The sequence below is a fragment of the Oncorhynchus mykiss genome, chromosome 31 (assembly GCF_013265735.2).
Source record: "Oncorhynchus mykiss isolate Arlee chromosome 31, USDA_OmykA_1.1, whole genome shotgun sequence".
NCBI lineage: Eukaryota > Metazoa > Chordata > Actinopteri > Salmoniformes > Salmonidae > Oncorhynchus > Oncorhynchus mykiss.
In genome coordinates this window covers 18883187-18895960 of record NC_050571.1, presented here as the reverse complement: position 1 = coordinate 18895960, position 12774 = coordinate 18883187, and the positions used below count along the sequence as shown (strand labels likewise).

At 42.1% G+C, this 12774-nt stretch overlaps 2 protein-coding genes across 3 annotated transcripts; both read right to left on the bottom strand.

The window, feature by feature from the left end:
* Window positions 1–1220: 1220 nt before the first annotated feature.
* rnf103 (ring finger protein 103) lies at window positions 1221–5961 on the bottom strand. Its single transcript, XM_021583527.2, has 4 exons — window positions 5181–5961; window positions 4666–4814; window positions 4209–4324; window positions 1221–3611 (listed from the first exon to the last, which is right to left on the bottom strand). The coding sequence occupies exons 1-4, from the start codon at window positions 5404–5406 to the stop codon at window positions 2090–2092; spliced, it is 2013 nt and encodes a 670-aa protein (XP_021439202.1). The 5' UTR covers window positions 5407–5961; the 3' UTR covers window positions 1221–2089.
* A 765-nt stretch (window positions 5962–6726) lies between these two features.
* On the bottom strand, window positions 6727–12520 carry abhd18 (abhydrolase domain containing 18). Of its 2 annotated transcripts, none has more exons than XM_021583525.2 (13): window positions 12358–12520; window positions 10714–10822; window positions 10517–10601; window positions 10194–10294; window positions 9573–9648; window positions 9327–9411; window positions 9194–9221; window positions 8940–9078; window positions 8742–8831; window positions 8499–8600; window positions 7964–8291; window positions 7687–7849; window positions 6727–7589 (listed from the first exon to the last, which is right to left on the bottom strand). In XM_021583525.2, the coding sequence occupies exons 2-13, from the start codon at window positions 10803–10805 to the stop codon at window positions 7535–7537; spliced, it is 1344 nt and encodes a 447-aa protein (XP_021439200.1). In that variant the 5' UTR covers window positions 10806–10822; window positions 12358–12520; the 3' UTR covers window positions 6727–7534. The 2 variants fall into 2 exon arrangements, with proteins under 2 accessions (XP_021439200.1, XP_021439201.1); XM_021583526.2 differs by lacking the exon at window positions 12358–12520 and adding an exon at window positions 12267–12291.
* Window positions 12521–12774: the final 254 nt, after the last annotated feature.

The window sequence follows — 12774 nt, the reverse complement described above, 5'->3', positions numbered from 1 at the left end:
GGCAAGGCCATTTTTTTGCCTGCCGAAATCCTCCCCTATCCCCTTCTATCTTGGGAATGCAAGGCCTGGCACACTTCATATCATTTTGGTAGCTCTTGTTGACCAGTATTGTGTGTCACAGAAAGTATGTGACTCTAGCCACAACATTAAGGAAATTAGAAGGGGGGGGGGGGGATTTCGGGAGGCAAGAAAATTCCCTTCCCTTCTAATTTCCTTAATTTTGTCACTAGATTAAAATACTTTGTGGCACACATCAGAGTCAAATACTTTCTATAGAACAAACTTCGTCAGGATAGGCAACCGAAATGAATCATTAATGTGTGTTATATTAAACATAGGAGGGAGTAAGATGTAGGCAAGCAATAAACATTTCAGTTACTAGTCAAATAAGACATGAGAGAGTTGATGAATTTTGGCAAATATATTTATTTATAGACTAATAGCCAAACCAAAAACTGCAGACATTACTAGACATTAGGGAGATTTGGCACAACACCGGCAGCTTTGGGAAAAACGACTTAGTCGTCGTAGCTGTTGTTCACACGCGCATCTGCCCACTCATTAATCTCTCATGTACAGAAACTTTCGCAAGATAATTTTACTGCAGCGTAACGGGTTTAGCCACTCAGTTTTTTTAATGTTTTATTTAACTAGGCAAGTCGGTTAAGAACAAATTCTTATTTACAATAACAGCATACACCGGCCAAACCCTAACCAGGACGACGCTGGGCCAATTGTGCGCCGCCCTATGGGACGCCCGATCACGGCCGGGTTGTGATACAGCCCGGGATCGAACCAGGGTCTGTAATGACACCTCTAGCACTGTAATGCAGTGCCTTAGACCGCTGCAACACTCGTGCCCAACCTGATCTTGCCTGCATTCAATAATCAAGGACATGCATTTCCATTGTTAGAGTGGTCATTCAACTATCTTGTCAATATAATAGATCATCTTCGGTTATTTTGTCATGGTTAGTGCTGTCCGGTATCCTAAGGACATCCCTACCGTAAAACCTAACCATTTTACTTCAATGGGGCGACGTCAGAGTTGGACATCCATTTACCAAGGAACATTTTGTCATAGGCTGAGCCGAAATGGCAAATGTGTGGTCTAAACAAATGTTTGCTGGGAGATAACTGTAGTTACTTAAACTGTACAACCGGTACCTGGTTTCTGGGTTCAGGAATGGGAAATCCAGCAAATACCAACCGACAAGAAATTCCACATGAACATTTGTTGTTTATTTTAATGAGTAACATGTTACATGTCAACACTTCCAATTCTCTTTTCAAACTCCAACAACACAGATGACAAGAACAAGTGAATAGACTTGTTGGGGTCCCCTACCTACATGATGTTAATCCGTTAAAAAACACAGACAAGAGGCATTGACATGCTCCAACGATACATGAAAACGGAGTCAGCAGAGCTGCATAGCACATCGCTTCAAGGGTCATACCATTATGAACAAAAAACGTTTTCGTGCTGCAGGGTAAGAGAATGCACTGATACAATTAACCTTAAAAACCAAATCACATGCCTGAAATATAACTTTCTAAATACATCTGGGAATGATTGGCTTCAAGGCCCATATATAGAATTCTTAGGTAGTAGAGCAACTCCACATCAGATTGATACTGATCATGAATAAAGTAGACCATGTTGATAGACAAGATTGTGCAAAGAGAGGACAAAATGTATCCTACTTGGTTTCCTGGTGATTTCCTTGTTCATAACAGTTCTGAAACTTTTTGTTTCTCCAAATGACTTTTTGGGGTGGGGCAAAACATCAAGATAGGGCATTAAGGTCTCTTCATGACATAGTAGATGATCAAAAATGCATTTAAACTATCTGAACAAAAGCCAGATTTAATCTATTATTTAAGCTATTATTTTTGAGACTAGTAGTATTAGAAATAAATTTCCCCTCGCAACGGATATACCCTATTGTGTGTAGGTTTGGTTTACACTACCAAAATGTTTAATGAAAACCAACTACAAGGATCCAAGGACTGACGATGGACACATCAAGTATTTCTATAAGTTAAGTGCAGGACAGGAGGCAGGTTGGCAGACAGAAACATTCTGCTATTCCTGCTGCTCCAGTAGGTCCAGACCAGATGATCTAACTGGCTTCCTCTTGTAGGATGGCCCCCTGCACACCGGGCAACAGTGCTGTCCACCTGCCAGCCAGACCACAATGCATTGCTGGTGGAACACGTGGGCACAGGGCAGTCCCATGACAATGCAATCAGTCTCAAAGTTCTCCAGACACACAACACACTCTGTGCAGTGTATCATGTCACTGGGCCATTGGGACCAATCCGCTTGTTGCTCTTGTGCTTCCCTTTTCATGCATGGTACATCCCCTCCAATTTCAGAATGACAACATGAATCAGCGGCACAATCTCTCTCTTTACCACAGCCATGTTCTTCATGCTCACTGTTTAAGCCTTGGGTCTGTCCTCCTGTAGTGTTTTGTATGTTGCTGTCCAGATCTCTGCCGCTGTTCTCTTCAGAGTTTGGCCCACAGACCTGGGTGCACTTGAACCTCCAGGTGGGCAGGTTGTTGATGTAGTCAATGGGGATAAGCGGGTGAAGCCAGAGATCGGGAAAGGCCAACCTCTCCAGAAGGAAATTGGGGTCATCGTCCCAGTCAGACTCGTTGGGGAAGTTATGAAATGAGGTTATGGGATGGACCAAGTAGCTGGTGTACCAATCCCAGAGGCTGGACAGCCACTCCAAGTTATTGGGGTTCTCTTCTTCATTGTTGCATCGCCTCTTCTTCTCAAAGTAGTCGATGAGAAGCCCGTGTGCCAGGTAGGTGCTGAGGAACAGGGCGGGGTGGGAGGAGTAGAAGGTCCAGTCGGTCCTCACCCAGGAGGCGATGGTGGTGGTGTCTGCGTAACGCAACAGCTTGAGGCTGTAGTCGTAGAAGCCCTCCAGATATGGCAACTGAAGGAACCCCAGGATAGGCAGCCAGGAGATGATGAGCAGGGAGTTGTAGGTCCCCAGCGTACTGATGAGAACCACGAAGCGCTTGATGGTGGCGCCCTGTGTTATGAACAGGTCCAACCAGGCCATGAGGTTGACCATCACTAGACTCAACACAAACAGGTCATTGACCTCTGGCTGAACAGAACGGAGGAAAGTATCCATGGCCTGTAGGGAGATGAACTCTCCAATGCTGTTCCCATATCTGTAGATGCCCTCTGGCATTTTCAGGATGTACGATGGCAACTGTTGCACACCTATCTCTTCCAAGGAGGTTATATTGTCCCAGCTCTGCACATCTACAAAGATGAACTCGATCCGACCTGTGAACTTGACACTGAGTGCTGAAAAAAAGGCTGGAGGTTGTGCCAGCTTGGCAAATAGGAACATCTTTACTGGGTGCTTCTCACTGGGGTGCCACTCTTCAACAAGCTGCTGAGACATGCGGATGGTTTTTATACGGGACGCTACGTGTGCCGTCATCCACTTGAAGATGTGCTCTGTCTCAATGCGTCTGCCATTGTACTCTTTCAGCATAACCTTTCCTTTTGAAGCATAAGTCTGAGGCACAGACATTATAAGTGTGGATTTCATCCAACCCCGTTTACGACAATACCTGCAAGAGATAACAGTATCATCATCAAGGCTACTAATATGCAAATACTGATGTGGCCTATATCAGAATGCAACTTGAAGAATTACCATACACCTTATGGAACAGTGGGGACTGTGAAGCAACACAAACATAGGCACAGACATGCATACACACACATGATAACATACACACACGTACACATTAATTTTGTGTTGTGTAGATATGTGGTGTGGAGTAGGGGCCTGAGGGCACACACCTAGTGTGTTGTGAAATATGAATATATTGCAATGTTTTTAAAATTGTATAACTGCCTTAATTTCGCCAGTCCCCAGGAAGAGTAAGCAGCTAATGGGGATCCATTTTTTTTTTTTAAATGTATGTTACTAGGCAAGTCAGTTAAGAACAAATTCTTATTTTCAATGACGGCCTAGGAACAGTGGGTTAACTGTCTTGTTCAGGGGCAGAACAACAGATGTTTTACCTTGTCAGCTCGGGGATTCGATCTTGCAACCTTTCAGTTACTAGTCCAACGCTCTTACCACTAGGCTACCTAAATACAAATAACATGCACTTAAATCTAATTAAGTATTATGCAGTTCAAGTATGCATCCAACTTACCTTGAGTCACTGGAGCAGTTAAAAGTACCAGTGCGAATGCCAAACTGAGAAACCTTTTGGACCATTTTACCCCAGTTGGCTTTGCTCAAAAGAGCATCTCGATCTTGGGCAATTACCTACAGAAAGAGAAAGGATGATATGTTAACATCGGCGTTTAATGTAGGAATTGTATCATTTATTTCACTGCTTGATGTTTTGTGTTAATGTATCTTCATCCTCAATACATGTGAAAAGTAGCAGACATTGAGGAACAAAGTACAGTGTTAGAGTCAATACCACAATTACTTATTTTAGTCTAAAAATTTCAACAACATTTTGAATATTCAAAAATGTTCCTTCTGGAAGAGCTCCTACATTTCTGTTAAATTGTAGCTATGTGAGGTAATATATAAGGTTCTGTATTACTTTTGGAAGAGGTCTAAAGGGGGCATACAATAAAGCAATCATATCCACCTACCTGGACCAACCAAATGCCATCTTTGGTGTCCTCCACCAGCTCATAAAAGTGCATCTCCCCACTGAAGGTAGTGCTGGACTCAGACTGGGACTCAGCTTGCTCCTTTTCATTCTTGATGGCAGAGTACAACTCCCCTTGCATCAGGTCACCTAGAAGAATAAAACACAGTTATGTGAGGAGTACTGTTGCAGATCGTGATATGTGAGGAGTACTAGCAGATCATGATACGCAAGTACTAGCAGATCACGATACGCGAGTACTAGCAGATCATGATACGCGAGTACTTGCAGATTATGATAAGTGAGGAGTATGAGTGAATCATGAAACATTTGAGTGAGACAATTTTGACCCACTCTCTAGCAGCTTTCAGAATGACAAGTGCACTGATACTGTCAGACAGTTTTTCCACCACCAATATTGATTTATTTGTACGGAATTTAAAACAAGCCAGAGTAGATCAGATCACTGTATTTGCAAGTGTTTTGATAACATTGGTTTGTCATGAAAAGCTTTACCTGACTTTTCGACTAGTTCTCTGACATCCCTCTTCTCTGCAAGCCCAGAGTATCCCAGTCCTCGACATTCTAGAATGGTCTTTAACTTATTGAAACTCAGGGTTACAGGATCAACCAACTGGGTGGCAAAAAGACCAGTTTCATACCAGACAACTGCTTCAAAAAATCTGGCTAAAACGAATAACACCATAAAATACAGTAGGAGAAAAAATAGTTTTAACCACATCTTACACTGTAAGAGGGTTACTGTAGTTACCGGTGTAAATAGCAGGGTCAGAACCCGTATCTTTTCATTGGTGTCTCCAGGTTTTGTTTAGCCTACTCGATGTAGCAGTTGTCACTCACTGCAACTTATGTTACAGTAAACAGTTAGATAGGACAACTTCAAGGCTTATCTAGTTAGCTATATGTATCAGGGTACAGACGCTCAAAACAAGGCCGATTTTAGGCAAATACACTACCAGATGCCCTTAGGGCAAACTATTCGTTCTCGGTGTCCACCATTTTCACAAATAGTTTCGGTAGCTAGTTGCATGCATCTTGAACGCTAGCAAACTAGACGTGAGAATTTCCTTAGCTAGCCAGGTATTTTCGGCCCTGACAGCAGAGCAAAATAATCACGAGAAAAGCAATGTCACCGGAAGGATAAATAAAGTCCCCCACTCGTTAGCTCATTTCGCAAAACCATCTGAAAGATTAGGATGCAGTCTGGTGATCGCTGTAGTCCTGATGATCGTCGTCTTTACGGCCAGATCAGCTGGTGTACATAACAAAGTGACGCTGTCACTATACACGTCATAACAGTTTCCGGTTCCACCCCCACGTGCCGATTATATAACAATATCCTTGGTTCTAACTTCAAGTCCCTGTCGATAATTACAAAGACCATGGTGTCCTATTGTACCGTGCCGAAAGACTATGAATGACAGGAAAGTAGAGGAATTTAATATTTTGATGCTGTGGAACAAAAATAGTGTTGCTGTAAATTATAGGGTTGTACTCTTATTGCTACATGACTATGGGCTACAGATTGTGCCTGGCCCCAGAACCACTACACCAGATTCCATCTGGCCCTATTCTGTTGCCATTAGATTCTGTATGTGGTCCTATTGTGAAGTCATCACATCAGAAATTCTACCCCCAGAATTGGTCTGTCCGTGCTGTGATGTCATCCGATTCCTTCTGGCCCAAATGCCAGAGTTCTGTATGGCTCTTGATACTGTTCAATACAGTATCAGAACCATCATTACAGAACTGTACAGATACCATTCATTTTGCTCATCTGGCCCAAACGGGATGGTTTTTATCTGTTCACTTTGCCTTTGGATACACCCAATGTTGTCACAAACGTAAATGACGTAAACAGAACTTTCATATTATTTGTAAGAAGGTCAACTGTGCAGTCATAATGTTCATTGTGTACTGCGTATGAATGAGCATGTAAACACTTAAGTTGTATTCCTGATTTGAGTAGTGTTACTTAGATTTCTGCAAATGAAAAATGTTTTTGTAGATGTAACACACCTGAATGAAAAACAGACAGGAATTGATAGATTGACCTTTTTATTTCAGAGTTTAAAAACAGAAGGTCCACTGGAGTAGTAAAACATTGTTTAGGAACATTTGTGACATTTATAAAACATTTGGTTGATGAGGGAGTAGACCATTTACTATTAACTCGGTGTTTACTCCAATACTGAAGAGCTACTGTCCTTTAGGTTAACTCCAACCCTCATCTAGCACACCTGATTCTAATAGTTAGCTGGTCGACATGCTTAATAAGGTTAGTTACAACTGGGGTTGGAGCAAAAACCCACAGAAGGGTAGCTCTCCAGGAATGGTGTTGGAGAGCCTGCTCTGACACAATATCCCCATCTAAACTTTTGTAAGAAGTAACAGGTGTATAACATGTTAGAGCAGGGGAGGATCAGAAATATTGAGAATAATTCAATGTGGGGCAAGACAGGTTTGGGGGAAAAGATATGAACATGTTAAGATAAAGTGAGGCACATCTTGATCAAAGCCTTTAGTCCTAGAATAAAAGGGTGAAGGCAACATGGATAAAGATGGGTTGAGGAGCACAAAGTGTGGAATTGGCAAATGTGGGATCATGCGTGAGCTTTAGAAGACATCTATACCCATTTATCCATATAAACAATATTCCATTTTTTACATAAAACTATTGTCATTTCAGTAGCACCTCATTGTAAGTGTATGGATAATATGTTACAAATGTATCCTTCAGGATTTGTTTAACTATTTGAGGTCATCAAATTCTACTGCATAATTTGAAATTATTTACAAATTAGAAAATGTAATCCTTTTCCTGTGAGGATGAGTTTCTGTTTTAGTGGCTAGGTATTGGAATACTTTTCAAGGTATCGGTCGTAGGCATCATAGATGGCTTGCCTGTAAGACAAACATACCAAATAAGTATTTCAGAATATTACAGAAAGACAACAATGGGCATCTGTCTCTTTATGAAATTTTGGAACCATTTACTCACCGAAAAAGTCCCTGTTTGAAGAGGTAGGCGCTGACATGGCCACCGTTGAGATACCGCACCTCACAGCCTGGCCAGATCTCTTGTAGACTGCGCACACCGGTGCGTGGAATATAAGCATCTTCCTTTGCCTGTATCAGAATGATCAGACTGGGATCCAACGGCACTGGAAAACCAAGACAGCCCGGCTTGAGTGTTACTCAATTGAGCTAAACAAGTTCTACTGCACAACTACAGCATTTTTTGGGTCCCAGCTCTATAGGAATCTGTCAATTCTCACCTGAGAAGTTAGCGATGTGTGTGCACTCATCCATGACACCCTTCATGAAGTCCAGAGACTCAGTGTGGAGGGACTGGCGCTGCCGCCCACTGCCCTTGTTGATGTTGGTATGCTGCATGTTCACAGAGGAAAGCATCTGGTCCAGCCCATGATCGTGGTCCTGTCCATTAGCGCCTTCCCCAGCCCGGGAGTGCAGGGCAGAGGTGCGCATCCCCATGCGGTCCCCCTCGGGGGAATGCAGACCCAAGATGTCCGTGGAGAGATCCAGACCAGAAAGCGTGTCAAGTGAGCTCTTTAGAAACTCCTGACCCATCTTGAAGGAATCAACCTGAAATGAAAGTTTGTCTTGTCAATTATGAACAAATTGACTGCACTAATATTGTACCAATTATTTAAGAATGAACCAATCTGTAAAGCCATTTATGACAACTGCTGTAAAAAGGATGGATTGAATTGACATCTCAAGCTATAAAACAGATGGTATGATATAGTACGATATGTATACCTAACATTATGTTATGGAATTAAGGTTTACCCCACAGTACTCCAACAGTCTGATGATTTCCTGTTCGTACACAGAGTGCATTGCATACTGCTTCTCCAGTTCCCTCCAGTTCACAGCTTTGCTCAAAACACCCTGTAAAACACAAAATATGTATTTCAGAGCATAGCACTTAACAAATTTGGGCAGTTTACTGATTTGCTTTTAGTTTTTAAAAATAAATTGAAGACTGAGAAATGGGCTTTGTAAATTTGAGATGGATAAAGGAATACTTACTGTGGTAAAAACATTGGAAGCTGTGGTCCAGGAGAGACAGGGAATCAGCGGTATGGGCTTTGGCCAGTTGGTTACAGCTAAGGATGCCATCTGTGAGAAGATGAGAGCTTCCATTGATTGTTCTATCTCCTTTAAGAATGAACTTAACTGATGTCTACTTTTGGTAATAGAATGAATGATTGTGTGGCGTGTACTTACATGCCCTCCCATTGAGATACCAGTCATGCCAAGGGGCCAGTAGTCCTCCCTCTCCAGCCAGTGGAGCAGCACTGCAGACTCCAGGATGAGTGCTGCTCCCATCACAAAGAGGTCAGACACATTCCTCAGGCTGGAACGACTAGACAAACACCAAGCATAAAGCACAAATCATAACGACATTGCCATGACACTCGAATAACGGTAGATGTTTAAAAAAAAAAAAAAACAATGACAAGGTTATGGGGATGACTTACACTTGTTCTTTTGGTTTCCGGTATCCATGTACAAGTCGTAGTTAAGGAATTGGAATTAGAAGATTTAAAAACAATTTACAATGTAAATAGTATATTAATACTTGTTTGACTATTTCTCTAATTAAAAGGATATAATAAGGGTTTTCCAGGAGAAGTGAAGCCATTCCTGCTTCCTTTATCATGGGTCTGGCCATGAGGGTCCGCCTTTTCCAGAAGAACTGAAAATAAAGCTATTTTCTATGAGAGGTTGTACATCAAAGAAGGTTGATACCTGGTTTGTGCAGTTGATCAGGGGAAGCTATTACATTTGATTGACGAATGTAGCTACCCTGTTAGTGCAAAGAATATTATGAAGCATTTAGTAGCTAATGTAACTTACATGATCTCCAGTCCCAGCCAAGTGAATACATACTGGCTTGTGGTTTTTCCACTTCTTTGGAACTATAAACTGGAACCTTAAAACACAAAAAAAATAAGCCTTGGGATTAGTGTCTGCTTTGATACCAAAGACTAAAAATGGGACCCAATGCCTCTCTTCTTGGCCGTTAACATTAAGGAGATGGATTTGGGGTGAGGCCCTGCGATAGCATCCTGTTCGGAGGGAGAAACTACCCTATGGGCTGTTCTGGCTCAGACGAGGCTTCTTACTTTACTTAAATCTGAGATCCGCATAAGGTGAAACAGCAACACTGGTCAACTTTCTGTTGTTGTATTATTATATATTTTACAGAATTTTATTTTTTACGGGTCAGGAGGAGGATCCAGCATCATGGGAAAAATAAAAGAAATCATAGTAGAATACTGTTTTTCTGTCAGTTTCACCGCTACCGATTCCAGCTTTGACAAAAAAAAAACAAAAAAAAACACACAAAATAAACTCAGAAGTAAGATCAAACTGATCATAGATTTTTCCCAAATAATAGGAGACATGGTCTATTATTACTATATGGCAAACTGCAAAATTTGACTCATCATTTAGTGACAGTATTATTTCCATTACCTGGCTTTGATGGACTCTGATGGCAAGATACCAGGAACAATGTGTTCCAGAGGAGATATGAAATACCCATTGTGTATTTTGCAGTCAGACTGGTCTTCTACCTAAGACAACAGCAAAAAATATATACAACTGCATGATGTTTCACCATAAAAACAGGTTGAGTCAATGGCAATGTGCATATTATTAAAATGTGAAATGGCTCACTAGGCTACAGACCAATGAAAAACAATTGGAAAGGCACTGTAAGAGTTCAGACCAAAATGCATTTGTTAAGACTTTAGGCTAAACAAAAACTCTATCAGATTGAAGTGAGGGAGGGGTACCTTGTCAATAAACACAGGATAGTCCTTAGGTACCAGTTCCTTACACTTCTCTCTATTGCCAACGATTTTCCGTAACTCAAATATTCTGTGGAAATATGAAAAGGTGGTTAAATTTACACTGCCACAAAAATAATAATTAGGTGAAAATGTACCTAGTGATTGCCATGCCATATGACAGTGGGCATATTTTAGGCTACCTTTTCAGATCATCAGGCTTTCCCCAACCTTGGATGAAAAGCTTGGTGAGGAGAAGCTTTCTGTAAAGAACATCCAGCCGGCTCACACCCATTGACAAGGATCTCTCATCTGAATGATAAGCCAGAAAATAAGCCCATTAGATTTCACTTAATGTCTACCAGAAACATTTATTCCTGAAAACCAGAAACACAGGCTGTCTCGAACCCCGTGGAGTTCACACAACAACAGGCGCGTTTAAGAGTGTCAGATCCTTTGTACGTGTAAATTCAGATTGCCATCCTAGCGTCGCCTTCATGTTGGTGCAAACAAGCAGCCTAGATAGTGCTAGGAATCAATAGTCAATCCAGTAGGGGCTGGAAACTATAGTGAGCTTTGAATGGTCAATAGCAACGTGACGTCCCGAAATGCAAGACAAAAGTTCAGATTTCCCCAATTTGGGTCCAGCCCTGTTCATGCTCCTTTGGCCATACTTGCAGCGCCCAATGTCCCCCGGCCCACTTAATTGAAAATGAATGGGGCTCCGTTATTTCATAACCTCCAATGTTTTAGACCAGGGGTGGGCAAACTTTTGGGCCCTGAGGGCCACATAGGGATTTAGACATTCAATGGAAGGCTGCATGTTTGGGGGGACCAAATGTTAGTTAGAAATCTATTGGTGGGGGTGACGCAGCAATCTAAGGCACTGCATCGCAGTGCTTGAGGCATCACTACAGACCCGGGTTCGATCCCAGTCTGTGTCACAGCTGACAGTGACTGGGAGACCCATGAGGCTGAGCACAATCGCGGACCGGGCGCATGCACGCTGACACGGTCGCCAGGTGTACGGTGTTTCCTCCAACACATTGGTGCAGCTGGCTTCCGGGTTAAGCTGGCATTGTGTCAAGAAACATTGCGGCTTGGCAGGGTCGTGTTTCGGAGGACGCACGGCTCTCGAACTTCACCTCTCTAGAGTCCGTACGTGAGTTGCAGCGATGGACAAGACTATACCAACTGGAAACCACTAAATTGTGGAACAAAAAAATAACTTTTCTCGTCCCGCTGGTTGTACTTTGCCCCCCTTGTTTTAGACGAACGTCTAGGAGTGAGCTCTGCGATAGCCGAACACAAATGGGGTTTTACAACTAGGCTCAGACCAACATGGTAGTGTTGGCATTGTTTATACATTTAATCTCTATAATGTCGAAATAAACATAGCTCCAACTCCCATGTCACAAACTCAGTCCCAGAAAATAAAATCTGTATAGTAGAATGAATCGCGCCAAAGTTGGTTCCTGTTCCAGTCATGGCTTTGGTCACGTTCGCGAAGTCTAACAAAAACACCCTAATGATTGGTTGACAATAGAGCCTCCCACAATGCAGGCGACGGCTGCAGGATGAAGTTGGTAAAGAGCATTTAGAGACACTTGCAGTCTAAACTTCATGACCTTATATCACATGATTTACGTTGTAAGGCACACGTTGTAAGGCTATGACCAACGATGATCACTGACTTGACAAAAGTGATCCACTCGAACACGCCCAACGTTAGCTATTGTGAATTAACATGCCTTACCATTAAATTAATTGTTGTATGCCGATGTAACGCCTGAAGTAATCACGAGAGACAACAAAAAAAAAAAGGCATTAGAAAGGGGATATTATACCTCAAATTGAAACGGGGTGTGGTGGCCTTTCGCTGATAACTCAGTCTTGGAATTGTATGGTTATCGTAGAGGGCGAATTCCACTACCGCTGGGCTCCCCACGTCCCATCGTGCCATGCGAATTGTGAAACGGATGTAGCTATTTCTTTTTCTGTGGTGTTTGTAAAAGTCACTTGGAGATTGCTGCCACCTTTTGACAAGGAATAGTGACAAAAAATACATGTATATACTACTCATACAGAGTTTACTGGTGCAAAATAAACTGTTGGATAACAAAACAAATGATGTATTTTGATGTCCAAAAATGTTATGGTGTGACGAATGATATAAATATAATTAGGTGTGATTTGACCTATTGGATACATTGAGGAGTGGCATGAACTCTTGTTGATTGTCCAGCAGGTGGCGGTAGTACTCA